The 24,114-nt window shown below is 38.0% G+C and overlaps 1 protein-coding gene across 2 annotated transcripts in view; it reads left to right on the forward strand.

The window, feature by feature from the left end:
- fndc3ba (fibronectin type III domain containing 3Ba) overlaps positions 1-24,114 on the forward strand; it is a 72,665-nt gene that overhangs the window by 42,766 nt on the left and 5,785 nt on the right. Inside the window, exons 8-24 of one of the 2 annotated variants that reach the window (XM_087779363.1) lie at positions 5,140-5,198; positions 6,000-6,151; positions 6,222-6,281; positions 7,009-7,147; positions 7,381-7,434; positions 8,801-8,925; positions 9,474-9,648; positions 9,878-9,964; positions 11,379-11,514; positions 12,093-12,164; positions 13,009-13,127; positions 13,204-13,309; positions 13,676-13,848; positions 14,201-14,326; positions 15,195-15,344; positions 15,750-16,030; positions 19,495-19,713. In XM_087779363.1, coding sequence (XP_087635489.1) covers positions 5,140-5,198; positions 6,000-6,151; positions 6,222-6,281; positions 7,009-7,147; positions 7,381-7,434; positions 8,801-8,925; positions 9,474-9,648; positions 9,878-9,964; positions 11,379-11,514; positions 12,093-12,164; positions 13,009-13,127; positions 13,204-13,309; positions 13,676-13,848; positions 14,201-14,326; positions 15,195-15,344; positions 15,750-16,030; positions 19,495-19,713 — 2,233 coding nt within the window. The remainder of the gene's footprint in view (positions 1-5,139; positions 5,199-5,999; positions 6,152-6,221; positions 6,282-7,008; positions 7,148-7,380; positions 7,435-8,800; positions 8,926-9,473; positions 9,649-9,877; positions 9,965-11,378; positions 11,515-12,092; positions 12,165-13,008; positions 13,128-13,203; positions 13,310-13,675; positions 13,849-14,200; positions 14,327-15,194; positions 15,345-15,749; positions 16,031-19,494; positions 19,714-24,114) is intronic. The other variant, XM_087779364.1, reaches the window with a different exon arrangement.

Consider the following 24,114-nt stretch of genomic DNA (forward strand, 5'->3'; position numbering starts at 1 on the left):
CCGAACTATGCTGCAGATAATAATGGTGTGGAATCCACAGCCTGAACCCACTCTACCTCAGTTTTCTTCTTCTCCTTCTCCTCCCAATGTCTTCCTGTCCGCCCTCCCCCTTGTTTAACCCGGCTCACTCTTTGCTTCTCTAGTGTCACTTTGCTTTGTTCCTCATGATTAGAGACTTACTAATTTTGGGTATCATATCTCTTGTTGTTTCATTGAAATGACACACACACACACACACACACACACACACACACACACACACACACACACACACACACACACACACACACACACACACACACAGCCTCTCTCTCTGTCTCTCGCCAACACACACACTGGTCCTAAATGCGTGTGCAGACTTTTTTTTTTTTACAGTTTAGGTATTTAAGGTCATTTTCTGTCCTCCAGCAGGCAGACTCGGAGTGTCAGGTGTCATACAGATGGAATGCGCCCTCTAGAAGTTGGACTTGTTCAAACATCAAACAAAAATAATGAAGAAAAAAAGAAATAATGCAACTTCTTCCAATCTTCCGATTCCATCTTTAGTTTATCTCTTACAATCTACGGACGTTTTCTAACTTGTCTCGATCGGTAGAGCACATGGAACTAGATTTTGAAGATGTTGGCATTATACAGCCAAGGTTGATTAAAGCAGAGGCAACTGTGCAAAAACTCTTACAAAACGAGGAGAAAAGATAAAAACGTACCTTTATTTTTACATGATCGACTCCAGAGAGTTTTTTCTGGATACTACGTCAGTTTTTTTTAAGTTTGTAAGAGAGATATTAGATTGTACAGTATTTAGTTGAAAATATGGATATTTAAAACAGCCCTTTTACAATATATACAGTTTTTTTGCTGATATTTTTTGCTGAACATGCTTCAAGTGTGTTCAAAGTTGTGTTTATAAAGTATACATTCATTAATCTGAAGCAATTGTATCCCAATTGTAATCCATTTGATCTGTTTTTGAGTTATTTCTCCAGCAGACAGACACGCTCCACTTTGAGTCCCTTGTCACTATGGTAGAGATAAAATACTGCTCCAGTTCTGTTTCAGTTTTACCAATTGTTGGTTTTCTTACTAATATGTAGCGAGTCTCCTCACATGAGTGTTTAACAAGCAGTGACGAGCAAGTTATTTCTGGTCTCTATAGAGCAGGAAGTCGGTCACATTTATATTCCGCCAAGACAATAATAGCTGTCTGGCACTGGGACACTTTTCAAGGTTGTTAAATGTTTATTAAAAAAAAAACGAACATTGTTAAATGATCATTTTGTATAAATACCAAAGAAAAAGTGGGAGTTTTGTAACATCTGCTCATATACTTCCAAAGTTGTTTTCCCAGACTGATCCCACTCTTCTTCCTCTCTGTTGATCACTGACTCATTCTCCTCATGTTTTGCTGCTCATCTCTTCTCCAGTCCCTCGTCCTCTTCCTGCAGCCTCTCCTGCTGTGTGTGTGTTTGTTCTTTCAAATCTAGCTCTGAATCCGGTCCAGACTTGCGCCGTGTCCCCAAAACCTTCCCAGACTCCTTTGCTATTCTTGCTCTCCACCTCTCTGTCTGAGCATCCCAATAGCCAAACACAGACAGGATGTGAGGTCAGAGCAGGGAGGAAGCGACGCAGCGTGGGCGGCACGTGAAGAGAAAAGAAGTCGGGAGAAGGTGTTTAGATCGGTGAATTAGCAGTGGTCACCTCAGTCAGAAGTACTGGGATGGACAAGTTACCATTCTGATATTATTTGTCCTTCTACCTTAATCTTTTGAATCATCAAATTCTTCCTTACTTATCCGTACACTCTCATTCTACACTAGTTTCATCCCTTCATCCAGAGCTAGGCCTAGAGTGGTATGGTGGTCATGTGACTGCATTCCATTACTGTATAAAACCAATATTTCTGTTATAATATCAGCTCATTAATATTGGTTTAAATATATTTATAAATGTATAAATAAAAAATAGAATGACTTCAAGCGCCTTTACATCATATTAACATGTGTTCTATGACTTATTTTGAACATCTTTAATTAAAGACTTTTGGAATTTAATAATTAAACCTCATTTAATTTAGCTGTTTATAATATGGCACAGTTACACATCACATGTCAACCTCCCGGGGGCCAAATCCATTCATTTTATTTAGCAACAAGTAGATCAATGTTGATATCTTGACCTAAAAAGATCCCTGTGTTTGAGATAAGATAAGGAACAGATTTTGGATAGTTGAGTTAGACAGTCTCGTCTTAGAACATTTACATTCACCTATTTTGTCTTCCAAGTTTCTTCTCCCTTCTTTCTTTTGGATTAACAGTAACTCCCAACAATTTATGAAGTCCGTTTTTTAATTGTGAGCCTCTTTCTGAATCTCTTTATCTATCCATCATTTCATCTCATAAGTCCACTATCCTTCCATCTCTCCATTTCCACTTTTCTCTCCATTGTTCTCCAATTACCTAATCTCTGTTATGACTTTTTGAATTGTATTTATTCATCAATTCATCTTATTTGTGCATGTGTAGAATTACAGTTTTCCATATTCAATAAAAGCAACTATGGATGGATGGATGGATTGATAGATGAATAGATGGATGGATGGATGAATGGATGGATGAATACGTTATTGATCCCCGGAGGAGAAAATATCTTGTCCAACAGCAATAACACATCCATCCATACAAACTAGATATAAATGAATGTAAAACAAAATAAAATAATTGACACATTAATACAATTAAATAAATACAATAGTTCACCATTTGAGTTTTTAAAAAAAGTGTATTCTTTTTTTTACTGTCTTATTCTGTTAGTTGACATTTGCATCCAAGTTTCTACAAAATTGTGATTATTTAAAGAAATAGCTTCTTGCTTATAATGATGATGTTTATTAGCTTACATGTCTCATCTCTGATGTATCAATTCTCTTTTGTTCCTGCTGAGCCAGTTGAACCAGATACAGACCCGATAAAAGGAGATTAGTTTCATTTTTAAACTCTTCAAGTAGAAAAAGTTCAACGTATTTGTGTTTGACTCCGGTGTCTGAGCTAAACCAGTCGGTGTAGACACTGGAACAGTAGCTGAACTCTCTCATTTCAATCAACCATTACCAATTTCCTGTAACCAGATACTGTACGCGCACACGCGCACACTCGCACGCATGCACTCACACCGGGTCACGCTGAGGTTGAGCTTCCATGACATCACAGTTGCCATGACTCAATAGTGTTGCCCCCAAGGCAAAGTATGGCCGCCGCCGCACAACCTGCCGCACACGAACCCGACCGAACGAACACACTGGTGACTATTCTCCTTGATTTACAGGAGACAAATGGAGAAAGCAGCCGGAAAGAACCTGAACCCAAGGGATCACTGGGGGGGCATTACATGTATAACCCACAAACACACATGCACTTGTAGTTGCTCTTCCTGTGACCTCTGGTCTCCAGTAAATCCCTTGTTGATGGCCTTTTCTCCATGTTTATGTTTTTAACACATTAACCAGTCGTTATGACAATATTTCGGATTGAGATTGTGACATTCCTCACGTAAATACAACATTTTAACATGATTTGTTTTTATTTGTTCATGTTATCATTATGGTATTTGTGTGACTCACTACCCTCTGTGAGTGTCATGTGACCAATGTGACCAAGAAACCGCTTTACAGCAGTGGGTCATATGTTTTTATAGTACAGAGTCTTCATCTGTATCAACAGAAAATGTAAAGGGTGAAGTGGAGAATTGACAACTTTGCAGTAACATTATTCCAACACTAGTGGGTGCAATAATTATTGCAGGGTTCCTTAACAAGTCTAAATTTCTTAAAAATTCTTTAAAATGTGAACACGTGACCATTTTAGGCTGGTTTCAAATGTACTAATATTTGGTATCATTTATTTATAATAAAAATGCAGGAATGCAGTCAAGGAAAGTTTGCAGTGGACTTAAGAAACGTTTGTCTTATGATTATAAACGTAAACATTTGGATGAAATCTTCCCTAAACATATGTATTTATTGTGTTTTTTTTGTTTGTTTTCCATATTGATCGATTGTAGATTTGGTCTTCATTTTACGTCAGGAAATACTATAATACAAACACTATTTTTTACATACTTATTTTTTAGAGGATGTGGAAAAAAAATTACTTGATGGTTTTAATACACTTTAATATCAAAGCTGCATTTCTTTATGCATGTGCTCTAATGCTCTGGTATTTGCTAATGGGATACATATCTTTTTGTCATTTATAAATTCCAAACTTCTTTTTATCAAATAATCATGAATCATTTATTGATTTTGATTAAAATTAAAATGTTGACTCTATACTTTATTATATACTTTATTCTATATACATTCTTTTTTACATAATTTGAAATATATTATAACCAAATAAATGTAATTTAAAGGGCAACGTAAATATAAGTTTGAGGCTGAAGTTTTACATTTCCATGATCACACATTAATTAATGAATTCCATCGTTTCCTTCCTAAAATTCCTTCCTAGTTTTCGATGTCGAAAGAAAAACTATTTATTAGAAGGCCGAACTTGTTAGAACTTGCTGTTATGTTTGTTTCTAATCTCTACAATCATTTTTCCACACCCAGTTGTGAGAATGCTCTTTAGTAACCTTGAAGAAGTATTTTTTACATCCAGTAAACGTGTCTAATCACAGATGAACTTCAATGGTTTACAATTATTATTATTATCATTTGCTCTAATGACCCTTTTACCCTTTTATTTAATAGATTTTTTATCTAATCTCATCTTGATCTTAACAGCACTTTACAGTACATCTGCACATATTATATATATATATATATATATATATATCATACCCAATTTTAGTTTAGTATACATTTCAAAAAAGTTAGTTTTACAGATTTAAAAGAAGCAGAGAGAATAGTTATATTTCTTTCACTTATTTATACTTGTGTATTTTACCAAACAGAATATTGACTTTATTCCTTCAGCTTTTATAAGTTATTAATTTGTCTGTCATGTGTATGTCCGTGTGCCGAAAAAAATGAGTTATTGTCTCTTTTTGTTAAATTCAAGCTCATTTTATCAAACATTATTATTTAATACATTTAAGCATTGTGTTTTACAGTGTATTTTTTATGTCTTGTGTTTTCCTTAGATCATGATTCAGAGGCCAAACGTGTCCAGGACATGCTGTCTACAATCGACAAACCACAGGTCGGTATGCATACGTCCCACTGCTGCACCCAAACCCAGCAGTCATGAGCACGCTCATCCATCAGCGCCGGCTCTGATCCCTCACACACCAGTCTGTGATCTCTTTTCCACGTTTCCATTTTGTGACTGCGAGAAGTCTCCGGTGCAAAGCTGCAGCCACTGTGAATGATCCACTGCTGCCACATGAGGGCAGCATCCTCCATGCACTGAAAAAAAACACATTTGGAAGCATCTTTTTTTTGTTGTTCCTGATTATGGTCCATTTAAAATTGTCTTTAATCTTCAAAATATTCTCGTAACTTGACACAACCATAGACGATATTTGTCTTCCTAATTATGAGAAAGAAAGTTTTTATGATGCAGTCAAATAACTGCATATAGATATTTCAGTATCGGTGCAACGACTATCAAATTGTATTAAAGTAATATTTATTAAAACGTCCTAAATAGATATATTTGACAAGGATTAATAAACTTACCTTGAGCGGAGTCCGAACGATTTCTTAGTAATTTAATCTGTGTAAATAAAAAGAGCTAAAAGTAAATGCTTCACAAAAGAAATGAGAACACTTGGCCAACAACAAAGATCTCTGATGTTGGGCGAAAATAAAAAAGATGATACTGGAAATGAAAAGCTTGACTGTAGAAGTAAAAGAAGGTGACACAAGGGAATCGTCAAAAATAAGTTGACTTGAGTAAAAAATACTGTACAATCAACCTCACTTAAAAAACATTTTCTTCCCTTGATATCCTTTTTGCAGAGTAATACTAAAATGATATCGTATCAACTTTGTGTTACAGGTCACCAACGTGCAAGCCCGCTCAGCCCGACTATCGTGGTCCCATCCTGCAGGACTGCTCAACAGACACAGCAATGGCATGCCGGGGTCCTGCTCCTACGAATTGTCGCTGTCGGATAAAGGACGCGATGGAAAGTACAGACTCGTATACAGGTGGGGAAAATGGTTAACGTGGACTCTACCGTACGAATGTCAGCTCAAACTGAACCACTTTGTGTTACAGTGGAGAAGAATTAGAATATCATCTGAAAGATTTGCGACCTGCGATGGACTACCATGTACGGTAAGGCTGCCTTTGTTGAATCCAAATGGATTATGTGTCTGAAAACTATGGCCAATATTTGCAATATAGTCTTTTGTTTACGGTGTGATAAACCGGGTCTGTATCAAAGCACTACCTTGGTTTCATTCCAGAGTCTTTTGTCACTTCCTAATGAATGGTTTGATTTATTTTAGCGGCCACTGTTTTTCAATTCCAAAGTCCAATTTTATGTCTTGCTTGTTTTTACCATAGCTCTGGTTTTATGCCATACGAGCCTTCAATAAGAAAACCCTAGGACATGTGATGACTTCTAAGATGGAACATATTCCTCTGCATTTAATTAAAATCTAGTCACAACTGTTAAGTCATGCTGTTGACAAATAACTCATTTTAAAACATGCTGTCAAAAACATGAACTCGGACAATCCTCTCTTTTATGACCACTAAACTGCTCTATCGGAGACGGTGGTTGCATTCATTTCCATCTTTAATTTGGGGATCATCATCGCAAGGAGCAAAAGATCTCAAATTGTTTATATAAATGATGATAATAATGCATGTTTAAACATTATTTTCATACTTATGACCACTGAATGTTTATCTGAAAATTGTTGTATCAATGTCATGTATTGATTGTCATATATATATATATATATATTACATTATATTTAATTGTATGCCAAGTGAAATTGTCAATTCATTTTCTAAACTGTTATCACTTAACTAAATCGTGTGTGTTTGCCTTCAGGGTCTGTGCGATCTACAACTCAGTCCGAGGCTCTTGTTCAGAAGCCGGCTCGTTCACCACACACAGCGGCGTCCCGGATGTCCCCTTACCACCCAAGCTGTCCCATCGTACCAAAAGCACACTCACCCTTCAGTGGAAGGTAAAGATGGGCCCACACAACCTTTCTGTAATATAATGCAGTGCAGCGTCTCAGTACTGGAGCTCAAGTCTAATCCGCAAGAATCTTGGTGATGGATTTCATTGCCCATCTAGCAATCTCTGAAAATAATTAGTGGACTTCTTGGCCAAAGCCGGTTTTATCCTTGAAATGTGAAACATGTTTTCATCCATCTGGTGTTTCTCTCCTCATCTTATCGACCATCTCGTCCACAGCCTTCAGGCGACAATGGGTCCAAAATCACAAATTACTTGCTGGAGTGGGATGAGGTGAGTCCGTATATCCGCCTGTTCTAGTCCATCATCATTGTTCATTTCGTGTTGCGCCATTTGTCAGAGCCGCTCTTAATGCACTGAAGACAAACTACGATGGCACAAGTCTTTTTTCAAACCCAATCTCACCAGTGCACTCACTACCTTATCCCGAATTAAAACCAGGATGAAGGTTAAAACCCAAAACAATAAGACATAAAACATGTTATTAACCTCGTGTGACAATAGAAATGTCATGCAAATTCAGTTTTTCAATTCTTTTTCTGTTTTGTTTCTCAATCGAATACATTTTTGTGTTTATTATTTTCTATAAAGGGCACTTGAGTCATCTTGGTTACCCTCTCCTGGGTGTTCCTGGGGTCCTACAGAGTTCTAGTTGGACTATAAATGACCTCCATGAATTGTTCTGCGTCTGGATTAAGCCAGATTTTTTGTTTTAGGCCTTAATCGTCTCAATACAAGGAGGGTTTTATACTAAATAAGAGGCTCCCTGGCTCAAATATTAAGCAAGTAAGAGCGTTTTAAAATCCACAAGTGATTCAGCTGCCTAGATTATAATAACATGACTATTGTCACATTTTTTTTATTATTTCATTACAGTCATCGTTTTTGTGGTGTTTTTTAAATTCAAATTAGTGTCATTTTTATTTGCTTGACTTTAATTTTTTGTTGCAAGTTGCTTTTGTGAAATCAGTTTGTCGGAGTGATAGCAACGATCTGTCAAGTGGACATTTATTATTCTGCAGAATGATTAATTGTTTACAGGTTTTATTTTCTAATTATTGAGACAAAGAACACAGTAATATTCAGTGTTATAGCAATCTTATCATACAATTATTATTATTATTATTATTATTATTAATGTGTAAAGTCTGCTTATTCAGTGAATTTTTGTAGAGCAGGTACTATTCAATGTGTAACATACTATTTTAAACTAAAAAAGTTTACAATAGTCTACATTCTGTGATCAGTGATACCATTTCCATTCACTCTCTCATTTTAAAATGTGACACCAGCCAATAAAAATCTGTCGATCATATTGAAATCGTCACGACTGGTACAGACGAAAACATTATGATTATAGTATCTCCATAAGAAAAACAACAAGTCTTCAAACTCCTCCAAGTGATTTGACTATTTGACAGATTTCAATCTCTTTTATAGTTATGAAGTCTTAAACGAAAATTCATGTAAATCTTCAGAGCGGGAGAGATAAAGTCGTAGAGAGGAGTCTTTGCTTGAATTTATTTATTATTTATTATTGTCGGAGAAAAAGACAAATCAAAGAAATGTGCCACCTGTGACACGACGATTTGTATCCGTGATGAACGGACTTTAAAAAACGAGCGTTTCTTGCCTGCAGGGAAAGAAGAACAGCGTCTTCAGAGAATGTTACTTTGGCAGCCAGAGACACTATAAGCTCACCAGAATGTTTCCCGCCTGTGGCTATACCTTCAGAGTGGCCGCACACAACGACATCGGCACAAGGTGAGGAATACGCACCATGGGAAATATGCTCATTTACGATCTCTGGGGCCTGGATGTCACAGCGTAAAATACCGTGTGCGTCATTACAGCGAGGTAGACCTTGAGTGTCAGACATGCATCAACACACATTTGCTTCCTCCGGGTAGCCGTGTCTCATTTACGACTCATCCTGCCATGTTGCTTCACTTTCCTCCCATTTATTTCATCGGCAAACATCTGCAGCCGCCAGAGTGTTGACGCGAGTGAGAGAGCGAGAGAGTACGAGATTGCGTAATTCAGCTTTTCACCTTGTCGTGTGGATTTCCTTAATGTGATGTAAATGACCTTCATGGTGTCAAAGTTCCGTGTCTGAGGTCGGCTACTCAATGTCTTCTTAATGTTATTAGAGAGCGCCACCTACTTAGCTCGACATTGCTTCATGATAAGGCAATAGTTAACAAAGGGGATAAATTACATCAGAAAAAAAAGTTGATCTAGTAATGGATAAAGTACCCATAATTCTTACTTTTTGTAATAAACAAGCACTAATAACTGTCTGTGCGTTGCAGCGGCTTCAGTACTGAAGTGGTTTTCTACACCATGGGAACTCTGCCTGCTCTCCCGCTGGCACCCCGGCTTGTCCGGGCCGGTGTTTCCTGGGTGACTCTGGAGTGGGGGCGTCCAGAGGGCAGTTCCAGCGAGGAGCAGCTCAAATACACACTAGAGATCCAAGAAGATAACAGCGTAAGCATCACACATACGTCAACGGGTGTAAAAATAAACACAGAGACAACTTTCATCTGTTGTGGCTCGGATTTAAAAATGCATGACGTTTCTGTAGCTAATGAAATTAGAGTGTAAAAGTAAGTCGGAGCAGCATGAAATTTCCATGCCAAGATATTTCAGATTAAATAAGTGATGCCATTCAAATGTCATACAAGTCGATAATGATAGTGTTGTCTTTCCTCGGCAGGGAAATGATTTTCATCCAAAGTACACTGGAGAAAACTTGACCTGTACTGTACAAGGCCTCAAGAGGAGCACACAGTATAAATTCAGGGTAAGCAATCGTTCATATTTTGAAAACCCACTTATGTGTTTTACGTAGAAAGTTGCCAGACCTTTTCCTGATGAGCCACATCATGAAGAAATTCAAATCTTAGGAATGTACTCCTCCGCAATGTTGTAATCTCTACTAATGTTCAAATACAGAGATGGACATTGTTACTTTATAACTTATTTCCAGTTTTGATTTTCTCTGTCGAAAGTCATCTGATGTTCACATACAGTGGAAAATTGATCATAATGCTTCTGTCGTTGTTTATTTTTGACTGATTTATTTTATTTTGAAATGTATTATAATATGGTTTTCAGGTAAGAGATCTCATGATGAGTTTATGACTCTGTGACTGCTCAAATCAAGAACAAAAAAATATTTTAGAGATATTTAAAATATTTAAACAAGAAATGTTCTATGAAATTTTATCTATTATGAGATGTCTAATTATCTGTGAATCAGAGGTTGTCACAGCCTCTTCCGCCTGGACCTTTAAGAACATTTTAAAGTGTACCATGAAGCACATAAAATACAAAATATCTCTTCAAGAAGTGCAAGTAGATTTATTCAGTATTCCCCTCAAGACCTGAAAGTTTTCTCCTCATGAAGGCAACACCATCCGTTGATATTTAAACGTTCCAGTTTCAGCCCAGAGAATTCTAGTATAAGGCGATGGCTGTTAAGATGTTCCTATAAGTCCCACTCTTGAGTTTAGACTTCCTTCTCAGCAGTCGTGAAATGTATTCAAGGCTTTGAAGTTGCTCGTCTAATGAGGACCAGACCTGGCATTTTTTGGTTAAAAACCGCGAGTGAGCTGGATTTAAGAGAAACGCACCGGTTCATCTGGACTTGAATGACAAGTATTTTGATTTGAGGTGAGAAATATGTTGTCCGGGTTTAAACGTTGGTTGGTGCTGCAGCGATTGATCCTGTCATGGAATCAGAAAAGTGCTTCATGTCTCTTTGACTTCCATGAAATATGTTTAGCAAACCTACTTCCATGCTTGCTGTTACACCAACGACTCTCTGGGAGGGAGCGGAATTGTTAACCGTTAATCCATACAAAGGATGCCTCGTATAGGCTCATCCCAGCACCTCACAGGAGGACATCAAATCAATGTAATTGTGTTATTTGATGTGTGTTATATGGAGGACGCTGTTACATTACAGAGAAACCAGATGTTGCTGCACCCACAGAAGCTTTGCTGCCTCCAAAGAAACATTTGTTCCATCATGTAACGTGTAGGAACGCAGTATGTTTTTAAAGTGTGGTCATCACAGGTGAAGCCGACTAATGGCTGGCGTCTCCGCCACCGTGGCTAATGGATGTCCTCTCTGCTCTTTCCAAACACACATTTCCCTAATTTGTTCTTTTCAGCACATGTCCTTAAAGTTTCTTTTCTCGTTCTGGCTGCAGCTGGTCGCCTCAAACATGGAGGGGAAGAGCGGGCCCAGCGAAGTGTTGGTGTGCACGACCAACCCGGACAAACCCGGCCCTCCATCCACCCCTCGAGTCACAGCGGCAACGCCACACAGTTTTACTGTCACATGGGGTAAATCTACCTTTTTTCTTTCGTCTTACCGGACTGCTTGGTTCAGATCCTGGTCATATAAATACTAAATATATATATTTGTATATATATTATATGATATTTTACTACCTTGTATACAGTTTATATATATAGAGAGAGATTTTCCGAAGCATGTCCAGCCCGTGTGCCGCTGAAAAATCTGATTTAAAAAGAGAAAACAAAAGAGATACACAACGTTGTAAATCATACAGAGTAGCACGCTGGAGGACAGTGGAGCCAGATTTCTGGCACCAATTCATCAATTTTCAATTGAAATGCCATCTGGTGTTTACGTTTTGTGGATAAGGTCAAACATTAATATCGGCAATTGGCCCCAATATTGGGTGAAAATGAAGTGTCAAACAAATCACATTGGACAGCTTTGACTGACTTTAGCAAACAAAAAGTTGCGGTCAAATCTAGCTGAACAAATAAAGTTTGAAGACAGCATTGCCAATCCAGTCCTTGTGTACATTTTCTACGATTAAGATTAAAAGAGAGATATTTTTTTTATCTAAATGTTTGTTAGATGTTCCCTAATCCAAGTTCTCCAAATGCAGATCCTCCGCAGGACAATGGTGGTTCAGAAGCGCTCACGTATTTGCTGGAAGTCTCTGATGGATGCTCTGAAGGTAAGCTTGTGAGAGTCAAACAATAAACAAATGCCTTCAAATTTTGGCGATTTGACTGATGCATATCTAATGAAAAAAGCATTAATTTGTCAAGTACATTTTTTCTTTACTTCATGTTTTCCGTAAAGTAACATGATCTACACAACTTAAATAAGTACTCCTTTGCTTAAATAACTTTTTATTTTATTTACCGTAATTTCCAGACTATAGTGTGCACCTGATTAAAGGCTGCAGGTCTACACATGGGATATTTAGACAGAAATGTGGCTAACTCAAATATTTTTGTTCATATTTTATATTAATAAATGCTTGTTCTGAGGAGTTATTTCCAGTAGCACGGCAGGTTTGATTTAAAAAAAGAAAAAAGAAAACGGTCAAGTTTATGAGATGTGCTTTCATTTTCTCTCCTTTACTCATTATTTTTGCATTAAGATAGTCGTTTTACAACATTAACTTCTCCCCATCGATTCATCCCTGAGAAGTTTATCTGCAGAATTTTTTTTTTTTCTCTCAGATCTTCAGATCAATCACAGTTAACTTAAAATGTATATCAAAATTGCATGAATTTCTAGACGTGCTTTCCACTATGAGGGTGTGAGACTGATGCTAAACTCAAACTATTGTTTTCCTCCTTCCTCTTGCTGTTGAGCGCCTCCTGGAGGCTGAGAACCTTTGATATTCCACTTACTTGCATCTTGGCCACAACTTTTTATACAGTTTCGAAATTCTCTTAATTTTATTTGCAGAAAAAAATGTGGTAGTTTATTATTAAACATCAAATTTTCTATAAAGTAGTATTTCGATTTTAATTATACTAATATTGTGTTTGTGTGTGTTTGTGCAGCAAGCCAATGGGATGTAGCGTACAGTGGTCCAGCAACAGAATGTGTGTGTGAGCGCCTGACACCTGGGACTTCATACCTGCTGCGTGTGTGTAGCATCACCACAGGAGGACACAGTCAGGTGAGCAGCGGGAAACCAGGCTTCACTTTCTTCTTTGCTCAGACACGCACTCAACGTGTCTTCCTGTCTCCTCCAGTGCACCGTGAGCGTGCCGGTCCGCACACTCAGCGTCCCGCCGGGACCCTGCCGCCCGCCCCGGATCGTTGGGAAAGCCAAGCACAAGGAAGTGCAGTTAGAGTGGGGTGAGTCAGGATCATTTCATCAATCCAAGGTCATGAAGAAGAAGCGCTTTTCTGGCTCCTTCCACGTATCATTCAAGGGGATTCTTGCATTTGAATGATGTTGTTACTTTTATTCGGTGAGACGAAGGTCTGTCCCTCTATTATCAGGATGTTCTTGAAAAATTGAAAAAAGATTGAAGCTAAAGAGGATGAGGATTTATCACAGCGTCACAAGAACTAATGACTTTTTAGATAGATGGATAAAACAAGGTCTCCTTCGGGGAATAGTTTTTTAAAATTTGAAGGTCATATTTAAAAAGAGGTCAAATGAAACCATGTTTTTTTTTCACAAAAGTCTAACAATATTGTCTCTTGTGTGTCCTGCAGACTCGCCCGACACAGAGGGGGTGTGCGAGGAGTGCATGTTTAGTCTGGAGATGAGCGAGGGAGATACCAGCCCAGCTGAAGTGTACCATGGCTCTGAGCTGCAGTGCACCGTGGGTAGTTTACTGCCCGGTGCCACGTACAGCTTCAAGCTGCGAGCCGCTAATGAGGCAGGGGTGAGAACAAACGCTCGACCTCACCCACAAGCTGTTTATTCAACGATGAATGAAAATGAATATTAATCAGTTACTGACTGTCATGTTGGCTTTTAAAGTACCTGCATTACAGATTCCATCGTTTTTCAACTAAAGTAATGCACCTACAAAGCAATAGCTTATTTCTATTTTTTGAAAAAACTAAATTAGAATTTTCCTGAAATCCTTTACATGCACCAACACTTAATCTAATCTGATCTGCCAGAAGCTTTTGAGCCAGGCGCTGAAAGCAAAAGAAAATGCAATTCACATCCCACATGGACGGAGTCTTGTTGTGTATTTTCTAACAAATTCTTTCTCTCATTGTCTCTAGTTTGGCGCTTATTCCGAACCAACAGAGGTCACAACTGCAGCAGGTCCTCCTGGCCAGTGTGGGGCGCCAATCATCACTCTAACCAGTAACACCTGTCTGACACTCAACTGGGAGGTGAGACCATCGGTGTGTCCCAAATCAAGCACTTCTACACATACACTTAGTATTTTGAGTGCCAATTAGCAGTGTGTGAAAATGTAGTGCGCACTCAATGGGCCAGAAAATTGAGTGTGGATTGATGGACACTTTCCACCCTTATTGGCCGCCATCTTAGTGACGTAGATGACGCTAAACAGAAGCTACGTCGCTGGCATTGCGTCTTCGGAGCAGATACCTGCGTAAATGTTTCAAGAAAATACTAATTTTAACACAAAACAACACAAAAACAGTAATAACACAATGAAACCCAACTTAATAACTTGTTTCAATTGGCGAAAAGCATTGTCGAGTGTCGGTGATTGTGTTCTAACTTCCGGTTGCGATCAGTGTTAAAAAGTAGTAGAAGAAGAAGCTGTCCAGTCATTTCTTATAAGTGTGTAGTGACGGTGTTTTTTTTGAGACAGTACTACCCTGTCGAAAATGTGCACACTGGCCGAGAACATCCACTACCATAATGTACTATAAACCAGTGAACAATTTGAGATGCAGCATTGCTTTCACACGTTCAAATTGTACTTTTGTGTTTGAAATGTAAGCACACCTTACTGAAGTATGATTAAGAAATGTCATTACCTTCCTGTCAAGGTTTTTAATTTTAAAAGTAAGAACGTGTTTCAATATTTTTGGCTTTTCATTCAAATCCAACCAATCGGATCCTAATGGCTTGAAAAAAATTTACCCAGACTGACAAATTGGTGTTATTCACAGCATCTGACCGGACATTACAGTCAGGAAAAGATGACAGTGTACCTGCTCTGGAAATACATTTCTACTCTAATTGAGATGCTTTTTTTTCTCATTTCCTGTGTATTTTTTGTGATTTTCTTTTTTTCAGAGTCCTGAGGGCTCAGGTACGGACATCTCCGAGTACCGTTTGGAGTGGGCCCGGGAAGATGAACCCATGGAGCTCATCTACTGCGGCTCGGCGACACAGTGTGAACTCTCTGACTTGACACCAGCCACGAGTTACTGCAGCCGACTACAGGTAGAGTCTCTTTACACAAGCTTGTTTAGTATTCTCTCCGTGTTCAACCGTATTTTAAAAAAAGACGTTCAGACAGTGTCGCATCTCAAGGCCAATGTCAGGATATGTAATCGTCATTGGTCGTTCTGATTTATTCGCCTTAATTATGAGTTTACAGAAGAACTTCTGCAGCACTTTAGATGTGAATATATTTCCATGAACACGTGCTTCAAAGTGCATGTTTACTGTCTAATCCTTAGCAAAAACAGAGTCTTGACTGTCTATTATCGACAGATCTAGCCTAATGGACTCAATCCAATCTTTGTGTCATTACCTAGCATTCACCATTTCTCCTTCAGACAGTCTTTTGTTTTTCTCACCTTCCTTTCCCTCTCTCAATCACTCTCGGCGTCATCTCCTCCTCAGGCTGTCAATCAAGCCGGTGCAGGTCCTTACAGCGAGCAGGTCAGCTTCAGGACCCCTGCGACAAATCCGGACCAGGTCAACACAATCAGCGTCCTGGACCTTCCGGCCTCCTCAGAATCGGGTCACTCACGGTCTACCTGCCTCTACCTAATATGGGAAGAGCCCAACAGCAACGGGGCAGAGATCTGCTCGTACGTCATCGCTGTGGACGACCGAAACATCACAGTGGAATCTGGGACAAGTCACCTTGTGACGGACCTGCAGCCAGACACCGAGTACAGGTATTGTTTCTTAAACCCGGCTTCACTCCTCCTCCAGCCAGCTGTAATCACACACGCTTTGTTTATATAACGAGTCCCTTTTTAGATGGAGATTTTATGAATTGATGACGCACGGTGACAAACCTTTATGCTTAACCAATTCCAGCAGAGCGGATGTTGTTATGGCAAAGATTTAATCTCTATAAAAACAAAGTGTTGTCAGTGGGCGGGGCTTAAGGATGCTTTCTAATGTAAATATTTAAATGAAAAGAGAGTTTTGTACAAACAGACACAAACTGATGAGTACAATAGAGGTCCAACATCTATTTAAATCAACAAATTAGTTGAACTTTAAGGATTGTTGTTTAGTTTCTTACATTTTTACAAGGCCAAATTTTTAACGATTAATTTTTTTTCAATGGAACCAAAAAAACATACATATTGCATTTATAAAACAACGTACTTGTTGGCTTATTCTCTTCATTTATTGAAGAAAAATCAGATTTTAGGTGTGAAGCCTTTATGAGGAAATAAAAGGTAAATAAAACGGTACTGCAAAGCTTGCGATGTGAAATTCTCCACCAGTAATTTGTTTTATGCATCATTATGAAGAGTGGACGCCCTTTTTTTTGTGTTGCGTTAATTAATCATGTGATGTTTTGGGATCATCCTGACCGAAGTAAGATCCTTTGAATATATTCATGAATCTCAATGACATTGTGCTTTTTTTCCCGCTCACTCTGGCTAACAATCGCCATATATAATGTTACCCCCCTTTGAAAATTCATTGACCCACTTCTGGTGTAGAGAAAAACAGCCCCTAACATATCCTCACAGTTAACGTGACAAACAGCAGCATGTTTATAAGTCTTATGTTTATTCTAAAAGAGCATGTAGCAGTAAACGCCTTCCAAGTCAACAGTGACTAGAGGATGGAGTGAGCGCAGGAGTAGTTTGTGTTCAGTCGGGGCTGAAGTGGTGGAGTGATTACACATTATTGTTTTCAATCTCTGCTTGTTTTTGTCCCCATGTCACTCTGCTCTCTTGCATAATGGCAGACGCTGAGGCGGAACACGGTGCTCGTGTACCTGAGCGCATGTTTGCCGGTTATTATTGTGAACGACAGGCCTGTTATTTACATTTTCTTTTATTATTGAAGCAGCGAATCTCTTGTTCCGTTCAATGCGTGTTTTGCTCGATGTTATTCTCTTCTCGGTCAATGATTAATATTCCATGTTCAGAGGTTCTTGCAGGTGACAGGTGTTTACAGAGACGACGATAACTTATTTTTTTCCCGCCATGTTGTTCGTGGAACAAAGAAATATAATGGCTAATGAAGTTAAATTTGATGAAATAGACGATAACCCTTGTGTGGCCTGAGTTCATCTTGACACAGAGGCACCACAAGGAATACCTCAAACAAATTTGTTTTCGGGCCACCGGGTCACCTTGACCCAGAGCTAACACAAGGGTTAAAGTACGGTGGCAACCGATATATGCATGATATATATACAGGTATATATATATCTGTGTCTGGAACCCTGGATTACATGTAGTTTTACTGTGTAAAGTACACAATTAAATATCTGAAATTAGATTGTGATGACTTGAAGTTTATTCATAGTCAATTACAATTACCAGATTATTTTTTAAAAGACAAATTTCAGTTTAACTTAAACTGAAAATACTTAATTTAAGTAAGTTTTTTTTTTTTAATTATTTGATGGTATAAGACATTTGAGCTTTTAATGACAGTATAGCTATACATCTGTGGAATTATTAAAAAAGATAACTTATCAAGGTGCATATTTAGGTTTCCACGTAAAGCAGCACTACGTAACATTTTGACGCAATTCATTATTTTTTAAATTTCACAGTCAAGACTTGTCCAGTACAACTATTTATATTATTTGATCATCCTAGTGTTACTTTATCTGTAAAATAAATAATCTGTAACTTTAACACTTTCTCTGAGCCGCTGATGTAGAGCAGTTATATGATTATGAACTACTGGGACAGTTTCAAACTACCAGGAAGATAAAACCAGAATCGGACAATCTTTACCTTTTTTTTTCTTTTTTTTTTCTTTACAAAATGTACATGCGGTGCGTGACAACTGTGCAATAGAGGAGCTACGATATTGCCATTCCACGGTTCGTCTGTAGTTTGACCTCCACCAATATTGTTTTGTCAGGACTGATGTGGATTCTTAGTTCTAAATCTTATGGAGGTCAAGTTTTATTGGCAGTGGATTTAGAGGATACTCTTTTCTCTACAGCTTAACAGGAACATGTCAACAGTGTTTCTATTCAGACTGTGAGTATCAGAGGACGTATTATATGCGTTGAGTTACGAGAAGAGATGATCATTCCTGTTAATAAGTAACTTCATATACTGTAGTGATTCCTACATTTATATGCGTTTGGATGATCTTGAAATGTAATTTGAAACTATACAGGGCTGTAAATCTGACCTTCTATTAAAGCTTCTTCCATTCATGTCTTGTTTCTGGGGGAAAAGAGGTGGAAGCCGCGTGCTCGCCCAGCTCTGTTTAGATTCTAACGAAAGGTTAGAGAATTAGTCTCCAAATGTCAGCTGGTAGAAGCTCGGTAACAGCCTCTGACATCAATGTAATGAGCTGAGCTGACCAAACGGTGCAAGCCAAGAGGTATTCCGAGAACCGGGATGTTCGACTCGGTCGAAGGGGCTGGACTTTATTTATCTGTTTAATAATGAACAGCCTTTAACAGGCAGTTAATGCAATATTCACTTTAAAGAAGCTTACAGTCAACACCCCATCATGCATTACCAGGTGATCTAGTTCTTGGTGAACATCTATTAGCATCATTTCTGGATTAAAAAGCACTACTGTCATTTTAAAGGATAATGAATGTACAATTATATAGGCAGCATATTTTAGACTGAAGACGTGTTGATTTAAGTGTGTCTTAAATAGATGTTGGACCTCTATTGTATCATCAGTAGGTGTCTGTTTGTACAAAACTCTCTTTTCATTGAAATGTCTATGTTAGAAAATGTGCTTAAGCTCCGCCCACTGAAAACACTGGGTTTTCTGGAGATGAAATCTTGCATCACAAAATCTAACTAGTTTTATTCTTCTTGTTTAACCTCTGTTGCATTTCTGCCTCCTCTTTTTGCTCTTGCGCTTCCTGTTAGAGCGCCCCCTGGAGGCTATTATCCCGTTTCAATATATGGATTTATCCAAGTCATTGTTTAAGCTGCTGGATTCAAAACATGTGGAAACGTAGTCTCTTGGTCCGACAACATCTAAATCTTGATTAATAAGAGAAAAGTGTTTTGTGTTCATCAACCTGCAGTCTTCTTTTAATTAATTTAAATTGTTTAAGTCTTAAATACAGATGTTACCAAATAAAATCACATGTGTGAAGCCGTGTTGTACAACTAGATGCATGTGTATGTCATGAAGAAACGTTCCAAACTTGTGTCATGTGTCCGTCCTGAAGCGTACAGATCCAAGCGGTGAACGCCATCGGCTACAGCCCCTCAAGTCCGCCGCTGATGGCCAGGACGCGCCCCCTCCCTCCGTCACCGCCTCTACTGGAATGCTCCTCCGCTGGCCCTCAAAGCCTCAAGTTGAAATGGGGCGAGAACCCCAGCAACACGCGGACCCCCCTGGCAGATGACATCATCTATATGCTGCAGATGGAGGATAAAAACCGCAGGTAAGGATCATGTTTTTATACCTTTTTAAAAAGACCCAACATGAATATAACTGGCAGACAAGATTGTAACACTTGTGCTGTCTCTCTCTTTCTGAGCATCAAGCAGGAGCTTCATGCGTCACCAGCTGAACAAAGCCAGCTTTAGTTTCCACGAATCCTGCCCTCATACAGACCTATTAGAAGATATTCTGTGTAATATGAGCACAAATTAACCGACAGCCTGAAAGGTTTGAACCGCGTTGGGAGGAAGAAAATTAAACTGATAAACTCAAATAGGTATATGGTGCAAAATTGCTTAATTATCGACAGACATATTAAGCATAATATTAAGAAAAAGAATCCTGTTTTTGTCGTCTTAAAAAGACAAGAAAAAAATGTCCGAGCCGGAGTCATTTCTCTTGGGTTCCTGAAAAGCTAACGTTTCCTTCCAGCCAATAAATCCAGATGTATTTAAAAGCTTTAGCACGGCTGGAGACGAACAACAAACATTACATGAAGGGTATTTTCCAGAAAAACAATCAAACTAATTGAATTTATTCACCAAATTGCATTTGCAGGACGGTGGTTTGGCTATTAGATAAGTTTGTTTATAAGGATGAATAATACTCCTGGGCCCTCGTAGGTCTTGATGCATCTTGATAAGCAATATGTGTCCAGGTTTCCATGGCTGTGTAATGTATTCAAAGAAACCACCAGAGAAAAAAATGACAACTGTGTGTGAGACTCATCTGTGATTTTTTTCAAAAGTTTTTTACAATACATGTTTTTATTATACTTTAAAGACAGTGGGCCACTTATTAAATTTTTGAGTTGTTGTTTTTCAAGCACTTTGAATTTTAAAGTAGAAGTAGGGAAAGTTCCCGTCCTCGGTAGCATGATGGCACCAGTAATGACAAACAGGTAATAAAAAGAGCAACGAAGAGAAATGGGGATTTCGCCGCCTTATTTTGGTTTTGTTGCTATTTTTCCTGATTAATTCATAATAAAAAATCACCTGGGAAAGCCCCTCATGCATGTGTCAAGAACACACAATTTAGCCCCAAAACTATGCTGACCCAACTAAAATCGTGTTACATTTGCTAATATTAAGCCCCAACATTTTACTCACAGAACACTACATGTAGCGTTTTGAGAATATTAAGCCTCAAAATGGTACTGACAGAACATAACACAGACTGTTACACTTGAGAATATTAAGCCCTAATTTTTTACTGACAGAACATAACTATGAAAATGTTGAATTTGAGAATATTAAGCCCTAAAATTAAACTGACGGATCGAATCACAAAATGTTACATTTGAGAATATTAAGCTTCAAAATTATACTGACAGAATATAACTATTATGATGTTTAATTTGAGACTATTAGGCCTTAGAATTATTCTGACAGAACATGACTATGAGAATGTTACATTTGAGAATATTAAGCTTCAAAATTATACTGACAGAACATAACTATTATGATGTTGAATTTGAGAATATTAAGCCTTAAATGTATATACTGACAGAACATAGCTATGATAATGTTGAATTTGAGACTATTAGGCCTTAGAATTATTCTGACAGAACATGACTATGAGAATGTTACATTTGAGAATATTAAGCTTCAAAATTATACTGACAGAACATAACTATTATGATGTTGAATTTGAGAATATTAAGCCTTAAATGTATATACTGACAGAACATAGCTATGATAATGCTGAATTTGAGACTATTATGCCTTAGAATTATTCTGACAGAACATGACTATGAGAAGCTTACATTTGAGAATATTAAGCTTCAAAATTATACTGACAGAACATAACTATTATAATGTTGAATTTGAGAATATTAAGCCTTAAATGTATATACTGACAGAACATAGCTATGATAATGTTGAATTTGAGACTATTAGGCCTTAGAATTATTCTGACAGAACATGACTATGAGAATGTTACATTTGAGAATATTAAGCTTCAAAATTATACTGACAGAACATAACTATTATGATGTTGAATTTGAGAATATTAAGCCTTAAATGTATATACTGACAGAACATAGCTATGATAATGTTGAATTTGAGACTATTAGGCCTTAGAATTATTCTGACAGAACATGACTATGAGAATGTTACATTTGAGAATATTAAGCTTCAAAATTATACTGACAGAACATAACTATTATGATGTTGAATTTGAGAATATTAAGCCTTAAATGTATATACTGACAGAACATAGCTATGATAATGTTGAATTTGAGACTATTATGCCTTAGAATTATTCTGACAGAACATGACTATGAGAAGCTTACATTTGAGAATATTAAGCTTCAAAATTATACTGACAGAACATAACTATTATAATGTTGAATTTGAGAATATTTAGCCTTAAATATACTGTATATACTGACAGAACATAGCTATGATAATGTTGAATTGGAGACTATTAGGCCTTAGAATTATTCTGACAGAACATGACTATGAGAATGTTACATTTGAGAATATTAAGCTTCATTAGATGTTAACAGAAATGATTCAGAAAAGGTTATACCTGACAAATATTATACCCCAAAAAGTTAATTGAATTTGTTTGTTCAAAAAATTATAAATTTACGTTTTTAGACAGACTCCAAGCACCATGTGACCTCTGGTTTCAGAAAAACCTATTGGGCACCAGTCTCTGATAAAACCTATACGATGCCTTCCCTTGTTTAAAAATGTAGGAAATGGGATCAATCTGTGATTAGATTCTTTTATGCCCATTCTATCTTTAGGAGCTGATCGTCCAAATGACAAGGCTTCTGTATTGGTTTTCTTCTTTGCCTCCATTCAGGTCATTCTCTGCCGTCTTTAAATGATTCAGTGTAATAAAGTGGTCGTAATGAGAACGCCCTCGTCTGGCTCTCTCCTCAATCCACACCGGGCGCCTCAGCGCCTCCTTAAGTCGGCTAATTATTTGGACGTCGCTTCAGACTGACCAGTGGGTTTAATGAGGGATTGATTGTCAGAGGCGGCACATATCCTCAACGTGACTTCGCCATGGTACATCTGGTTACTGCGCACACGCACACACGTGTGCACTCGCTCGCTGCCTCATGACAGAAGGAGTTCAACTCAGGAATATTGAGCGTTTGTATGCTCACTTGTTTCTTTGAACATCTGTGTGATTGCGGGGGGTTCTCTCGTCCAACGTTCACCTACTCGTGACTTAATTCAAACATGTTGGGATGTTAGCTTTTGAGTCAAAGTATTATTGGATATATCTCTAATTTCCCAACCATACCTCTACCTTTGGTTGTGTCGGGCATTCAAAACAACAACTAAAAAAGGATTTTTTTTTTAGGTATTTTCAAGAGCAAGGAATATTCAACTCTGTATTGTGAACAAACTAGTTTTCTTTAACGGCCACAAACTGTTTATTTCTGCACACAAGAGCAAAAATACTCCCAAGTGAATCATATTCATCTTTTCTTGAGTGAGTCATCGCACAAACCCTCTAAAAAATGTGCTTGAATCCTTTAAACCGGACGATTTCGCTCAACAATGACGTTGAAAACATTTCATAAAATCCTCTGCTGGGCTCATAGAAAACAGTGAATTGATCGAAACTGCAGTGACAATTACTGTCATTACAGGACTATATAGCGCAGCTGCGAGTAAAAATTCCACCTCCTCGTAAACGGACGCATAAATGTCCTGACGCTAACAACTTAGCATACGGTGATGACGGACAGTAGCGCTCATAAGGTAGTCTTACTTCCGTGAATATACGCGTCGCCATAGCAACCGAGCCCGCACAGCTCACAGACCGACGGAGACGTAAACGACAACGAGACATGGAAGTACAAATTGACAACTTTACAGAACGTAACACTGATTGGTCAAAGTGCGCATTTAAGAAATGCTATATTTATACAATAAATAATTATAAATTATTGCGCATGTTTTAGATATGCGAAATCACATGTGCCAATATCGCGATATCGATATTTTTTGGATATATCGTGCAGCCTTAAATTCTTCTTATATACGCGTTCACATTGTGCCAATAAATATTAACAGTTTTTAAAAGAAATCCAGACAGTTCTTGTAACACTACAGTAACATGGCAACATAACAAAAATGACCAAAACAAGGCTGTTGTCGTCTTTTTGCCGTCTCTGAAGCCTCACTGTCGACTTATTAAGTGCATCACCATTAACTTAAAAAGCTGCATCAAATGCATCTTCTTCGCTTATTTTCCGCTGAGGTGTCGACTGTTCAAAACACATCTGCAGTTCATGTCTACTGTGGGGCGTTTGTGCTTCCTGCTAGAGCGCCTCCTGGAGGCCGTCATCCCATTAAAACAAATTGATTGGCCACCTAGCTGAAATAACCTTTAAAGCTCTTTCGAACCGTTGATGATGATTGGTTATTTGAAC

Source organism: Callionymus lyra, chromosome 18 (assembly GCF_982586985.1).
Source record: "Callionymus lyra chromosome 18, fCalLyr1.hap1.1, whole genome shotgun sequence".
Lineage (NCBI taxonomy): Eukaryota > Metazoa > Chordata > Actinopteri > Syngnathiformes > Callionymidae > Callionymus > Callionymus lyra.